Genomic DNA, 16949 nt, shown 5'->3' with positions numbered 1-16949 from the left:
GAGTTCTGATGCAAACGCCTTCAATTAACTATGTATACAAAGAATTATACACTGTGAACAAATGAGCTGTATCACCTATTCAGCTGGCTCAATATTAGGGGGAAAAATCTATGCAATTAGTCACATTAAACATTTTTAAACAAATGTCACTATATCCATGAATGCAGATAAAACATTCAGAAAAAGCCTAAACCCAACGATGATAAAACCTCTCAATTACCGCAGAGGAAAATTTATGCAAGTTGACAAACAGTATTTATAAAAAACCTACAACAAACATCCTACTGGTGAGAAGCTGGAAACTTTCACACTTAAATCTAGTACAAAGCAAATGAAGTAGATAATAAAATAAGTCAAAAAAAGGAGGTGGGGGGAAGGATGACACAACACTTGTATTCAAATATATTCATAAGAAATAACTTGGTAACAGTGAAATAAAGCTGATTTGAAAACAATTCAAAATTCCAAGCCATAGAATCACTTATTAACTTTTCTTAAATACTTGTTGTGATATTCTCCCCCCACCCCGCCAAAAAAAAAAAAGAAAAAATAAATCAACAGATTTTTGTTGTTATTGTTTTGTTCTGAGGATACTACCTGGAAGTACTCAGGGCTTATATACCTAACTGTGTACTCAGGAATCACTCCTGGGATCATATGGGGGGCCAGGGACTGAACCCGGGTTGAACACATGCAAGGGAATTTCCTACCCAATGAACTATCTCTCCAGCCTCAATAGTTTATTTTTTTTTAAAACTAGATTTTTTTGGGGGACCACATCCAGTGGTGTTCAGGGCTTATTCTTGGCTCAGTGTTCAGATATAACCCTTTAAAAAACACGATATCATTTGTAAAACAGGCATAACAGAAACATCGTCAGTATTTTCTGAGAATAGCAAGGCATATTACTAAATGTTACTCATTTTTAGAATATGAACAGCAACACAGTTTAATGTGAAAAAAACAGAAAAAGACAAATATGTACAACCTACAAACATTTCAAAGAAAATTCCTGGTTATTACTGGTTACAAACATTCAATGTTACTTACCCACAAATAGTAAGTGAATTGAAGTGCAAAAATAGCAATGCCTTCATTATCAAAAGATCCAGCTACTGACCGGGAAATGTAACCTGGTACAATAGCAATAAAACAAGCAGCTAAAAGTCCTGCTCCTTGATTCCAAAGTTCTCTGGTAAGCAGGAAAGTAGATATAGATGTAAGGCCGCTAAAAGTAGGTGCAAGGAACACACAGACATCTCTTATGTGAACTGTTATATTCAGTGTATTTAAAATCCAATGGATAAGGCCAGCTGTTATCATCAAACCTGGGTAAACCTAAGGTGGAGAAAACAGAGAAAATTTATATTTAAAATGAATTGAAAACTAAATTAGGTTCTGTATTACTAGGCACTGTTTACAGTAACTATGAGACTAAGTTCTCAGAACACTTCGTCTTGTTCACACAATAACATAATATTATTTTGTTATTTTTTTATTTGTTTTGGGGCCACACCTGGCGATGCTCAGGGGTTATTCCTGGTCTGCATTCAGGAATCACTCCTGGCAGTGCTCAGGGGATCATATAAGACACTAGGATTGAACCTGGGTCAGCTGCATGCAAGGCAAGCACCCGACCCACTGTGCTAACTTTCCGGTCCCAATATTATTCTTTTGAAGTACAAACAAGTAGTTCACATACAGAAGGATAGCTAATTAAATAAAAGATAAGACAAAATGAGTCACTAAACTGAAAATATTTGACAATGAAAAATTGTTGGTAACTTTCCTTATTCCACTGTTTTTTCACTACAAAACAGGGTCTAAACAGAGTCCAAGTTGATCTTACCACTAATGCTCTGGTTTTAACATGTTTCAGATTTTATGTATTTGTGTATAAAAGAAATATAAGTCAAAATTATGTACAACGATATATATATACACACACATATATATGTACTCTTTCCTTCTCTCAAAATCAATACACAAGATAAAAACATCTAGGAAAAGATTACTGAATTGGTTAGTTCAAAGTATGCTAAAATTCCTAAAAGGTTAAATGTTTTTTTGCACCACTTAAGTATTTAAGGATGAAAAGAAAGTAACAGTTGCATTCCTCATTCTCACTCCAAAAGGAAAATCAAATAAGGGGATTCAAAGAACAGTAAATAGACCATTATTTTTGAGCTATTCAGTAATAAAATGTGTATTTATGTTTGAATATGAAAGATTCTTTTCTTTCTCCATCATTAAACAACAAAGAATGTAACAAGTTTCCTTTCCTAGCTATACTATTTAAAAAATTGTGAGCTCCCAAGTCTTTAACCTATTCTCCCTTAACTTTTACCCACTGCACTTAAATAAAATTAAATAAGTATATAAGCTTATATACTGTATATTAATTTTATTTATTACATATTAACACACACACAACACACACACACAGCTTCAGAAAGGCAGAAAAAGTTTCCCAAGCATCCAAAACAACAAGCACAAAATGGATATTCAAAACAGGGGGTGGGGCTCAGTTTTAAGTACCTGACTTGCCTGCAAGAGACCTGGACTCAATTCCTGCACCTCACACACGTAAAATGATGTTCAATACCTTCTGAATGCATGGAAGAGGAATAGAATAAAGGGGCATGGGAAAGAAAGAAGTATGGGTAGCCATCAGTATTCTTAAATACAAAAATTTTTTTCCATTCCATACAATTATCAGGTCATAGTGTATGATTTTTACTACACATATTAAAAGAAAACAAATTAAATGGAAAATACCTCTAAAGGTTAAGTAAATCAATGTATATGGATCATTTGGCTGATAAAATGAAACTGAAACACAAGTACTGGATGAAAGGAACAAAACAAAAATTCAGTCAACAATAAAAAAAAAAAAAAAGGCATGGTCAAGTTCAGAAGAAAAACTTCCAGACCTTGAAAGAAAAGAGTAAGTCCAAATTCAGGTACTAACGCCAGGGGAGCCTCCAAGAGAAAGAGCAGAAGTGGGGAAGGAGTTAGTGGGGAGGAGCAGGATGGTGCTAGATATATCCTCTAAACACTACTAGAACTTGGGAGAATGTACTGCAAAACAGATTAGGAAAGTAGCCTAATCTTCAAAAAAATAGCCAAGATCAGTTGATAAAATAGATCAATATGGTCCCAGGTTCAAATCCTAGCACCACACAGGGCCCCCTGGCCCCCGCAATGCCAGAGCAAACCTTAAACACCAACTGATGTGTCCCACTCCCTCTATCCCGCCATACAGTAAAAAAATTTCAAATAAAAATTGGGCCAGAGAAAGTATAGGGATTATGGTGCACATATACCTAACTCTGGTTTCTAACACAGGGTCCCATGCCACAGGATGTGTCCCCAGACAAACCAAGGTGGGCTGGAAAATCCCAGACCCCAAGTCAGAGCAGCAGCAGCAGCACATCCTTTGACCTGACCTGGGATCATGAACCCAGTTGCTGAGAATCACCAGAAAGGGCCCACTGGTAACTTGAGCACTTCTTGGAAGTTTTTAAAATATAAATAAAAATTAAGAATAAAGCTGTCCTCAAATGTGTAAAGCCTCTCAGGGGTTCTGCAAGGGAAAATTAAAAAACTGGATAGTTCCAAATCACAGGGCATTTGGAGTTTCAGAAAGCAAGCCTTTGAGTTCAAGACAGGAGGTCCTAACACACCCAACAGCAAATCAGAGTCAAACATAAATATAGTAAGCATCGACATGACAAGAAGCATAGACAATAAATGGCCACCTACCACTCAATACCGCTTTAATTTGCACTGGAGATCAATTATCATGTCCCAGAACTATTCTTATATCTTTATTTCTATTTATTCCAAGGATTTAAAAATTCCCCAGATGAGAAAATGTCTTAATATCAGGAAGAACTATTCTTACCAAACCCAGAGATACATTTATGAAATCTGATTATATCCAAGATGACAAATCAAATCTTAATACATTTCAAATTATTAAAAACACAGAATTTAGGGGCCAGAGAGATAGTACAGTGGGCCGTGCTGTTAGCCTAACATATGGCAGACCCCAGCTTATTCGATCCCCAGTACCCTATATGGCCCCCATGCATTGTAAGGAGTGATTCCTTAGTGCAGACCCAGGAGTAACCCCTAAACACCACCAGGTGTGGCCCCCAAACCAAAAAAACTAAAATAAAATAAAATCACAGAATTTGGTTTCTAACCACAATATCCTTGAAGCATTAGAAACTAGGAATTCCTCTATGGTTAAAAGTTAAATGCAATTCTAAATAGCGTACCAACTTAGGAGTAATTAAAATAGAAATTAAATACATTTTTATTTGGTTGGAAACAAAAATACTGAAATCTCTCTATATAATTCAATATTGAATATATAATTTCAGTACTTTTGTTTTTAGTCAAATCAAAAAAATATATTGAAACTTATGGAATAATTCTTAAGTAAGCAAGTGCAAAAGATTAAGAACAAAAGATTGAAAACTACTGAACAATGTATGACAGAAAACTAGAAAGTATAAAAACAAACTCAAAGTGAGAGAAAAGAAATAGAGAAATTAATAAAACATTAATACTTTATATTTAACTCAATTTCTTTGGTAGGAATGTTTCCCAAGCAGAGCTCAGGGGATTAAGGGTTACACTCAGCTCTGTCAATCCCTACCAGGACCCAAGCTCTCTCCTTTGTCTTCAGCATGTTCTTTATATCCCAAATCCTAAAAATATTTTCTTTAGACCATTATTTTAGATATATAATCCCTACAAGCTTTTATCGGTATTCATCACAGAGAAGTCAAAGACAGATTAAAAACCTGAAATTAAAGTTCTCTGATTCTCCTGAATTTCTATTTCTTCCTATTTTTTTTTCAATTACATTGTTATAGACAAAAAAAAAAAAACCCACACAAATAATTTGAGCCTCTAATACACTGTGATAAGAGATTGCACAACTCAATCTCTACCACTTGTTAGAAGTAGTGGGTAGTGGGGAAAGGTGACTATCAAGACAGAGATTTAGTAAATTATATACCAGATAATCCATGAGAAAATTTATTAAACTATACAACACTCTCACAAAACTATGCAAAGCTTTTCAATCACCTTAGCAATGATTTACTCAAACAATATCAAAATGTTTTATTAATAAATAATTGCTAATATACTTACAGTACCACCTACTATTCTTCCTAGTGGATACCATGCTCTTTCATCAAACCAATTTAAAAATTCATAGAACCCATGAGATGCAAGATGATGTGTTGATCTATAATTAAACCTAGGGAAAAGAGAAAAAAAAATTATAAAACTTCGTTTACGAAAAGGAAACGCTATACCTTTCTAGTATACTTTAAATAAATCTTTAATTCTGTGGCTATAAAAATGTAAGTTTAGTAGCAATTTCCCTCAAACCAGAATAACAAATTATTTCTCAAGAAAGATTTGTTTCTCCATTAACTATAAACAAAGTTCCTCACCCCCAAAATCCATACCTAAAATAGAAATGTTCAAATACTATTGGTCATTGCTTGAGATCCATGAGGTAGAGAGGCTACAGTACTGAGTAAATAGGCTTGGACACATACAATTCACTAAATGATTAAAGTTAATGATTCTCAATAGATTAAGAACCACTGACAGAAGATTGTAATAGAAATGGAAGCACACTAGGCATAATTGCCTCCAATCCTGTAATATTAAATATTAAAGGAATGAAAAATATATGGCTTAAAAATATAGTTTTATTGAACATAGAAAAGAATAAACCAAAACATCAATAAAAAAGAAAATAATCTTAAGGATGAGAAATTAGATCCATATAAGATAAAAGACAAAAAAGAAAAGAAATCAGAGCAGTAACAACCCAAATGCAAGCATAAATAATCTGTAAAGGAGGAAGAAGAGGAAGAGGAGGAGGAGAAGAAAGGAGGATGAAGAGAAAGAGAAGGAGGAAGAGGAAGAGAAGGAAGAGGAGGAAAAGGAGGAGGAGGAAGAAGAAGAGGAGGAAGCAGCAGCAGCAGCAGCAGCAGCAGCCGAAGCAGTTGAAGCACCCGAAGCAGCCAGTGACAATTTCTGGGATATTTCCCAGGTTTAGCATAGAGCAGCTATGAGGGTCAGAGAAAAAGCCCGCAACAGTGCCAGCTGCGTCTGCCAAGCTGGAGAACTGATGAGATGGGATTGAAGGGCAATGGTAGTGACACTCTGGTGGTGGGTGTGGCAAACTGATGCCTAAATCAGTAACTTTTATACTTTTGTAAATTAAGTCCAAAAGACATCTGTGCTTTACTAACACTTTACCAATCACTAAGACTGCAGCAGTCCTCAGGGAAACAACCTTAGGGGGAAAGAAAGGGTGGCCCTCTTTCCCCCAAAACAAGGAAGTGGATGCATCAGAGATACCTGCACTATATGTAGATGAATGAGCTCAAAGCTGGAACAATATTGGACACTAAGATGATAAAAAAAAAAAATTCTTATCTAAGATCAGTTTGATATGTTCTTTCCAGTAGTAAAGTTATGACTCTCCCTCCCACAATCACTAGATACAAGAATTGAAGTAGTTTTAGACAGACTAACAAAAACAAGCACATACCAAAACAGCAAAAATTTGAGAGGTAAGTCCAATTAAAATGTCAATCATATAAATGTCCCAAATAGTTATGGGATAACATCAAGATAAAACAGTATTTGTATTGAATTCTAGAAGCAGTGAAAGAGGAGAAAACATACTTAAAACTATCCCCCAAATTAAATATTTTTTTAAAACAATGGAAAGTCTCATACACAGAAGCCCCTAACAACAAATTCTTGGTTTTAGAAAACTAAAAATCTTACAGATGAGAATAGAACCATATAGTTAAAGTGTTGAAACAAAACAGCCAATGAAGATTACTAAGCAAAATTGCTTTTTTAGAAAAACATTCACATATAAAATCCAAAAGACAATTACTAGTAACATAAAAATAGGTTAGGGTCCAGAGAGAGAGAGCACAGAGGTTAATGGGCTTGCATTGCATCCCTAGTTTGAATCCCCTGCACCACATATTGTCCTACAAGGACCACCAAGGGTCACTTCACAGAAACAGGAATAGTCCCTGAGCATGGTCAAATGTAGCCCAAATCCCACCATCCACCCATCTAAAAATATGTATAATCAGGCTGGAGCAATAGCACAGCAGGTAAGGCGTTTGCCTTGCACGCACCCGACCCGGGTTAAATTCCCAGCATCCCTCATTGTCCCCTGACCACCGCCAGAGTTAATTCCTGAGTGCAGAGCCAGAACCCCTGTGTATTGCCGGGTGTGACCCTCCCTCCCCCCAAAAAAAATAATATGTAGAATCAAAACTAAGTAGAGTCAAAAGCAGAATATTCTAGTACTACAATAGTGTGTAATTCATTTGACTCTAGCCTTCTCTATCTCAAAATTCTCTCCCTAAGATGTCAGTTGCCCAAATCTTCAATTATACAATGTTCATAAATTTGCCAATGCTACTTTCTATTTACATTTTTGTCACAAGGCATATCAAACCCAACTACAACTAAAATATCTAACAAGATGCTCCTTAGCTGTTTACTCAACTTCTTCAAAATGAATACACACATAGTATGCTTTTGGTTTTCTCCATTGGATTGTCTCTCCTAAGTTAAACCTAGGTGTCATCCTTGAGAGTTTTGTGCTCTCCTATCCTAAATAAAAATCAGAACCAGGTTGTCACTTGACTTCCTAAATATCTAAATTTTATTCAACCAGTTCCTTCTCTGATACATGCTGCCCTTTAATGCAAGCAGTAATCTTTAATAGACTACTACAGAGACTACTATTACTCCAACTCATCTCCCTATATCCATTTGCCCATCTCCTAAGTGTAGTGTGTATAACATGTCTCAATAAAATGTATTTTCAAAACTAAATGTGTTCATTTTGCAATCTTCTGTAGAACTATAGTTATAGATCAATAGGCTGAAGGCATGCTTTGCAAGAGGGAAGCCCAAGTTCAGTCCCCCACAGAAGTTGCCCCATTAAGCATGGCCATGACCCCTGAGAACAGAGTTGGGAGTAACCCACTGCTCAGCATCTCTCCAGGTATGGCTTAAATCCAATACAAAAATGAAAAAAGAATTTTGTGTGTGTGCGCGCACGCGTGTGTGCCAGCCACACTCAGCGGGGTTCAGGTCTTATTTCCTGGCTCTGCAGTCAGGGATCACTCCTGGCAGGGCTGGGCCAATCCATATGGGGTGCCAGGAACTGAACACGGGTTGGCCACATGCAAGGCAAGTGACCTACATATTTGTACTAACTCTGGCCCCTTGTTTTCTTCTTTACAGTTTAAACTTATTTATGTCTTTAACACACCTGAAATTCATTATTTTTTTGTTGAAAGAAATAAAAATTATAATCTTTCTCATACAATTTTCGTACAGTTCCATCTCTATTAGATTAAAGGCCTGCTGACTTGCAGATCCCATTTCCAAATTCTAGTCTGTTTAGGAGTGCTTTATATCCATCCTTGTACTAATAATAGAAACCTTTACTTTAGAGTTACCCTGGCATCTTAAAAAAATTTTAAGTTTTTTTTAAGTTTAGGGTCACACTCAACAATGCTCTGGGGTTGCTCCTGGCTTTGCATTCAGGACTTACTCCTGGTGGTGCGTGGGGGAATCACAAGGGGGGCTGGAAATTGAACCTGGGGCAGGAGCATATAAGAAAAGTCTCTTAAGCCCCTAAAACACATTTTCAGAATGTGGTTTTTATTTTGGTTCTTTGTATGCTTCCATGTAAAGTTTAAAAGTCTTATAAATCCCATAAGAAAAGATGTGGGTTTTGACTAGAGGTCCATTGACCACAAATCAATCTGGCAAGAATTAGCATTCTTATATAATTCACATTTACCCAATCTATAAACATAGTTTCTCTTCTTCATTCAACTATTCTTTAATCTCTTCAGAAAGTGCAATTTTATTTTAGTGGCCTTATACATCCTTCACTTGGATTTAGTCCTACTGTCAAAGGCATAATATTTTAAATATTCTGTCCTATTGGCAGGAATATTGATTTTGCACCCAGATACACCATGGAAATGCTTGTCTATTCTAATACTAAATCAATATACTCCTTTAGCCTTTACATTTGCCTTGCATGTGTGGCCAATTCCAGTTGGATCCCCAGGAGTACATATCATTTGGAGTGCCCCTTAAGCATAGAGCCAGGTATAAGACCCAAGAAGCACTGGTTGTTACCCCTGTGCACTCCACCCCCCAAACAGAAATATAAGTAAATTTGAAAAACAATAAACCCTGCAATTATGTTAGAGATGTCTCAAAAGGTACTTGACAAACAAGGTTTTAAATAAAGCAATATTTAGCTCTCATCTCATTCTATCCCATTATCATCCTTTCAAACTTCCAAATTTTTCAAATAGAAAATACAAGTATTTTTAAAGTAATGAAAATTAACTAAAATATACATTTCCAAATTCCAAAATAAAACAAGGCATTGAAATCCAAACTTAAAGGCCTGGAATGCTTATCCTCACGAATTTAAAGTTTATTTTTAAAGTACTTCTAATGAAAATATCAGATCAAGTTAATAACATTTACTTTAAAAATTAACAAAGATTAAACAGATTCACTGAACAAAGATTGTTAAACTTGAGGTGTAACTCAAATGCTCATATATGTGCCATATTTAATTTCTTTTGGTATTTAGTTTTGGCTCAAAATATCATTAAAAAAATCAAATTCACAAATACAAAGTATCAGACAGTATGCAGATTTTTAAATTCTCCTTGCTGTCAAAGATAATATTCAAGTACACAACTGGGAGCTGAGAGAAAACTTTCCATTCAAGTTTGAGTAGCTACTTATGTATAATTACTTCTGTTCCTACTATGTGTAAATGTGTGTCCAAGAATGAATTTGTAAATCATTACATATAATGAAAATTAAATCTTTGGAGCAAACAAATTTATTATTTTTTAATTTGGGGGAGGGGACACTGAGCCATACTTGGCGGTGTTCAAGGCTTACTCCTATAATGTACACAGGAATCACTCCTGATGATGCTCAGGGGACCATTATGTGGTGTTGTGCCTTAAACTCTGTACTACCTCTCCAGTCCTACAAAGCAACCACATCAAGACATCATGTAACAAATTCCTATGATTACTATACAAATCAGAGTGGGATTATTTTCTATTATATGTATTCCCAGGATACTTTAGTCAGAGTACTAAAAGAAAACCTACTCAAAGATATGGGCATTTTGCCAAAGAAAAGATCCAAATGACCAACAGAATTAGGAAATGTGTTCAGCATCACTTATCAGGAAAATGCAGAAATAATGAGTTAAAATTTAAACTACTGAAATGACTGTCATTTAAAAAAGACAAGAAATCTTAAGTGTTGACAAGAATGGAAAAAGGGGACCCTTGTGCATTGCTGGTGAGAATGTAAACTGATACAGTCACTAGAAGAGTATGGAGATTCCTCAAAAATTCAAAATCAGAATAACTATATAACCAGCGATTCTATTTCTGGATATTTATCTAAAGTAAACAAAATCACAGTCTCAAGTATATACCTATACCTCCATATTCACTGAAGCATTATTTGTAAAAACTGAGACATGGAACTAATTTAAGTGTTCTGAATGAAAAAAATGACAGAATAAAAAATTGTGTTTTTCTTACAGATACATTCCCTGGAGTGTCATACAGAATAGTAAAAAAGGAAACCCATCTGTGATGAGGACATTATGCTCAATAAACTATGTCAGACAAAAAAGATGAAATACTGTATGATCTCACTTGCATGAGTAAATATTTTTATTTTTAATTTAATGGGGGTGGGAGCACATTTGGTGATGCTCAGGGATTCCTCCTGGCAGGGCTCAGGGGACATCATATGGGATGTCAGGGATTGAATTCAGGTTGGCTGCTTACAAGGCAAAAAAAATACCTTACCTGCTATACTATTGCTCCAGCCCCCAGAGTAATATTTTTTAAAATTGAACTTTTATATTAAGACATTGGTGGTTGCCAGAGGTGAGGGGTGGTGACTGGACTGGGTAGAAGTAATCAAAAGATACAAGTTTCCAGATATAAAATAATGGAGATATAATCTGCATCACAGTGACTAAAGTTAACATTATAAAGATGCCATCACTAAGAAAAATAATTTTTATACTAGGTCTGATGACAGAGGTCAATTAAACTATAATAATCATTTTGTAAAATGTATGTATATCAAATCAATTGCTACACATCTGAAGCTAACAATGGCATGCTAATTATATCTCAATTTGTTAAAAAATTTATAACTAGGGAAAAATTTAGAATATGAAAGATGGATTAACCACACAACTGCTCTTTTTAATGAAATAACAGTCTAAGTAGTCTAAAATTTGGAGCATGGATTTTTTTTTAAACCAAAGTTCTTTCAATAAATCAATTACTCTCTAACAGTTAGAAATATCCAGTGTGCTGAAAGTAGGTAAAGGGATATACATGAAAACCTTTTAGTACCTGTACTGCAAATCATAATGTCCAAAAGGGAGAGAGAGCGGGGGCGGGAGAGGAATGCCTGCCATAGAGGCAGACAAAGGGGTAAGGGAGGTTAGGGGGATAGGAGGGAAACTGGTGACATTGGTGGTGGGAAACACACTGGTAAAGGATGGATGGGTGTTAGAACACTGTATGACTGAAATTCAATCATGAACAACTCTAACTGTATCTCACTGTGATACTGTGATTCAATTAAAAACAATAAAAAAAAAACCCTTTTATTGTTCTCTGAAAGAAGCATAGAATCTCCACACCAACATCACAAACTGTGAGCTCACTGGTACCCTTAAGGTTTTACGTCAAGGTAACACATAGGGATAGGTGAACAACAAGCATTTCTTTAATAAAAAGAGCAATGGACAACTGTACAGAGAAATATAACTGAAGTGATGCCTGGATCAGTTTTAATCACAACACACAAAAGGAGCAGAAAATCTGAAACCAAATTCTCTTACAAGTATCAGTATACTAAATCCTTTGGGTCAAAGTACCATATACACAGATTTTCTTATTCACTATGCTCCAAATACTGATGTAAAGGCCTGTTCACATCATTATTCCCTTTCCACTGCTACCTATGCTCTTTTCCCTTTTCCATTTCTTGAACTTCAGTCATCACAAATGATCCCCAAGCATACTAATTTCTCTTTCTAGACACACACGTGAACAGTCTACCTAAATATCTACTTAGATGTATCAGTAGACACAAAAAATTTTGAAGTAATTTTATTACTGCCTCACTTATAACAGAGCTTTCTGTTAAAATCTTAAAATTTTAACACTATAAAAGGCATCTATCTTTTAAAAAATTTTTAATTAAAATTTTTTTAATTGAATCACCATGAGAAGTTACAAAGCTTTCAGGTTTAAGTCTCAGTCATACAATGATCAATCACCCATCCCTTCACCAGTGCACATGTTCCACCACCAAGAACCCCAGTATACCCCCTATCCCACTCCCTACCCTGCCGGTGTGGCAGATGATTTTCACTTCACTCTTTCTTTACTTTGATTACATTCAATATTTCGACGTAAAACTCACTATTATTATTTGGAATTCCCCCCCCAACAATCAGACGTGCTGAAAAGGCATCATTTGATAATTTATTTTCCATTGCTAGGAATGAACAGGGTATGAGGTCAGCTGTGCGGTTTTGAATTTCTGGTATTTTAGTAATTAAATCCAGATAAATTTCTCCCAGAAGCCTCGTCACTGCAAGTTCGTACCTCTGTTTAGTGGGCTCTAAAAGATGGCTGTTACCACGCCACCACCGAGAGGAAAGGCTGAGGGGCAAAAACCTTTCCCTCCTGGGGCAGCACAGGACCATAGCTTAGTTCACAGTCTAGAGGCACTTCCGCAAGAAGCCAGTAGGTGACAAAATTGGTTTGTGTGCCTCCAGGATCATGGTCGTTCAAGGAGCAGAGGAGCCGTGCATGTGGGGCCACTTGGGGTCTCGTCTGGGCGGAGAGCAGCGCCAGTACTGACCCCTATCCCGAGATATCCCGCGTGCCCCATCACTGCAAGCTTGTACTTCTGTCTAGTGGGTTCCAAAAGATGGCGGTTGCCATGCCACCGCCACTGAAAGGATAGGCAGAGGGACAAAAACCTTTCCCCTCCCGGGACGGCGAGGTATTTCTGCAAGAAGCCTCTGGGTTCCGAAATATCAAAGGTGTCTAGAAATCATCTTAAGACTCCTTTTTAAAAATCCAGTTCTGAGGGGCACAGTGATAGCACAGTGGATAGGATGCTTGCCTCTTGCCTTGCACACAGCCAAACAGGTTTGATCCCAGAGCACCGCCAGAAGTATCCCCTGAGCTTTGCCAGGTGTGAACCAAAAACAAACAAAAGTCCAGTTCTTAAAGTCCCTTAATTAAACAATCATCGTGTCTCATCCAGACTTGTATCCTTTAGTCATTTGTTAGCTTCCAGTATTTTCTTCCTACATCCCAATCCGTCCTCCACATCAAACTATTAACTATAGCAATTACTAAACCTATTTCCCCAAAACCTCAACCTATTTCCCAAAAGGTTTGAGACTTCTTTGTCAACAATCTAAAATGATGCTTCCTTCTTCCCAACTTTATGTTCTTAAACTTCTGGCTCTTTCCTAACACACATTTCATGCCTTTTGGTACCACTGCACCGTAATACAAGCTATTCTTGTTGCCTAAAGAGTAAGTCCTACTGTATCTTCTTATACATACCTTTCAAAACTCTTTTTCTTAAGCTTCAAGTAGATTTTTTTTTAAGAGTTAGCATTTTCTCCTATATCTCTCTATTAGAATTTGTACTTCTCATTTTAACTCTTTCAAACCAACACACTATATCAAATGGCAATGACTTGCCTACTAGGTTCCTTTAGAAGAAAATACTGGGGCTGGAGTACTAGTACAGTGTGTAGGACACTTAGTTTGCACATGGCTAACCTAGGTTAAATTACTGGCACACTCCACACGGTCCCGAGACCCACCAGGGTGGGATCCTTGAGTGTCCCTGGGTGGGGCTCAAAAACCAAAACAAAAAACTACGAATCAATTTTCCTACCCCTAGTAATAAGCAGGGTGTCTAAACAAAGTATGTTCAACATATGTTTAGTAAAGGAACCTTTTTTATATGATACAATTTTATAACATTTTCCCTAATATATCCCCTGAGTAACTTGATTTAGTGCTAGAGTGAAACTCTAAGTTGTGTAAAATGTTTAACTCCAATTGTAAGGTAAGCTATTCTTTCTATAGAAATACACAACCTGCCTACTCGGGGTAACAAAATTACTGGTTTAATTTTCATTCAGGTAACAACTAGTTTACTTTAGTGGATGCTCTTTGGGACCTAATGTCCCAGTACCTAAGTTTTGGTTTTCAACCAATTTACACCTGCAGACAGGTAGTGGTCCATGAATGGGCAGTTCACCACTACATCTGTATCACTCACAAAACTATTCAATATTCTATACAGAAATGAAAAACACCTGCTGCAATCAAATGAATTTGGTTCCACTATTTCTAAAGTTAGTCTCACTAAAAGTTTGCTTCTCACAATTACTAACTGCAGCACACGATCTGTCTCTTATCTGACACTTATCCGTACCACCTTTATTACTTATATCCTGGACACAGGGCTCTTATTTTTGTTCAGTCAACAACATGACAACTGTGTTCCAGTAAGAGAAATGTTTGTTGAATATTGTTTTGTTTTGTTTGGGGGCCACACCTGAACTGTTCTGGGTTTACTCCTGGCTCTGCTCTTAAGAGATCCTTCCTGGTGGGACTCAAGGGACCATATGCCAGGGATCAAACCCAGGTTGGAGCCCTACCTGTTCTACCTCTCCAGTACCTAGAGAAAAGCTCAATCTTCACAGGACTAACTCAATATCATTCTGGTCTTAACTAGTTAACTCTGCATTATTCTAGTTTTAGCTCCAATATCACTTCAAACGAAACCTTTCTAGAACTTACATGATAATAGAGGGTTTAAGGGACTTGCCATGGACATTGTATACTTGGGTTTGATTGCAGCACCATGATCTCTGAGTTTCAGAGCAGGAAGGAGTAGCAAGCCCTGAGCATAGCAGGTATGGCCTAACTCTGCCTCCTCCCCAGAGTCTGTTCTTATTTCCAATTCTATAGTAGTTGCCCCATAATCCCATCTTATTTTATTATTTTCATTTGTGTCAGATGATGTTTAATTAAAATATTATTGAATCACAATGAGCTACAGTTACAAAACTTTCATCATGTTAGAGTTTCAGTCATACAATGATCGAATACCCATCCCTCCACCAGTGCACATTTTCCACCACCAATGTCCCCAGTATCCCTCCCCCCACCTATCCCCCCCGACTCTATGGCAGATAACTGCGCACTCTCTTCCCCCCCCCACCAATAATCCCACTTTAGATGCCAGTTTGCCAGTTAGTGTGTTTTTCCCCCCTCACAGCATTTACCACTAAAATTATCTTCCTTTTTTGTTTATATCTTTACCAAGTTAAAAAAATCCACTACAATAATGACCTGTACATATTTCAAACATTTGGTACTGTGCCTGGCACATATTTATCACAACAAATATTTAAAAATTTGAATATAATTTGAATATAATTTAAAGATCTGAAGTTACCATTAAACCTAGAAGGCTTTGCTCTATTACAGTCCTGAAATACAAAGACCCATAAAAAGCAAATCAGGGGTCGGAGTAATATAGTGGGGAGGGTGCATGTGGCCAACCTGGGTTAGATCCCTGGCATCCCATATGGTTCCCTGAGCACTGCCAGGAGTAATTTATCTGAGTGCAGAGCTAGGAGTAACCCCTGGAGCAATGCTAAGAGCATTTCCAGGTGTGGCCAAAAAAGACAAAAAAAAAAAAAAAGGCAAATCAATGCTGTTAAAAATTCTAAGACCTATGAGGTATCTTAATTTATCACCTTCTTGTTCCACAAAAATAAACAATAAAATAACGGTAATGCCAGGTCCTCAAGCACTGCAGGGCTTGGCCCCTAACAATGACCCATTAGGCCCACATTGTTGAACCAAGCACCGGTGGGAGTGGCCCTTTAATTCAAAGCAACTAAAGAAAATTAGATGCATTAGTAATAACCCTTACACAGAAGAATAAAAATGCAATTCCTTAAATTAAGTTTTGAACGCGTACCCGGGTGTTTTTATACTAGAAGACATTTAAAAAAGCAGTGACTAACTTGAATTCTCTTGAAATATAGTTTATCTTAATAAATAATTTTTGTAAGAATAAAGTTATTTTTATTTTTAAATATTTTTGTTTTGGGGCCACTCTTGGCAGTACTCAGGGAATACTGGCACCTGGGCATCACTCCTGGTGGGTCTTGGGGGACCATATGGGATGCCACGGATCTTACCTGAGTCAGATGCCCTACCTGCTCACTCTGGTCCCTTTTTACAAATTTTTATACCTGGAAGCTGAGGGACAGTACAGTGGGTAAGGGGTACTTGCCTTACATGCGATTGACAGGGGTTCAATCCCTGGTATACCATATGGTCCCTGAAGCCCCGCTAAGATTGATGCCAGAGTCTAAGTTAAGAGTAAACCCTGAAGACAGCTAGGTGCCAAAAACCAAAGCAAAAAAGACCATAATGAGAGATAGTAAAGCACATAAACAACAAAATTTTGTAACTAGGGATCACCTTAAGAATAAGGATAACAAGTGTAGACACAGTGTCAGGGTAGAGTAAATTAATGACAGAGTGTGCTGACTGACCACCTGGCTAGGTAATATATATGTCTCACTGTAAAGCTGGAATTAAAGGTGAAAAAAAGCATTTCTAACAAAATTCTTTTTTTTTTGTTTTGTTTTGTTTAAAAAGGAGTTACTTTAGAGTGTTTCTTCTTTATCATTAACATTTATGTCT

General features: G+C 36.7%; 1 protein-coding gene across 2 annotated transcripts in view; it reads right to left on the bottom strand.

The window, feature by feature from the left end:
• STT3B (STT3 oligosaccharyltransferase complex catalytic subunit B) overlaps nucleotides 1-16949 on the bottom strand; it is an 82513-nt gene that overhangs the window by 41690 nt on the left and 23874 nt on the right. The window contains exons 2-3 of one of the 2 annotated variants that reach the window (XM_055136438.1): nucleotides 5173-5281; nucleotides 1051-1338 (exon numbers count right to left, since the gene is read on the bottom strand). In XM_055136438.1, coding sequence (XP_054992413.1) covers nucleotides 1051-1338; nucleotides 5173-5281 — 397 coding nt within the window. Of the gene's footprint in view, nucleotides 1-1050; nucleotides 1339-2538; nucleotides 2590-5172; nucleotides 5282-16949 lie in introns of those variants that run through there. The other variant, XM_055136439.1, reaches the window with a different exon arrangement.

This window comes from Sorex araneus, chromosome 4 (assembly GCF_027595985.1).
Source record: "Sorex araneus isolate mSorAra2 chromosome 4, mSorAra2.pri, whole genome shotgun sequence".
NCBI lineage: Eukaryota > Metazoa > Chordata > Mammalia > Eulipotyphla > Soricidae > Sorex > Sorex araneus.
The sequence above is the reverse complement of the archived record's forward strand: the minus strand, read 5'-3'. Positions and strand labels throughout refer to the sequence as shown.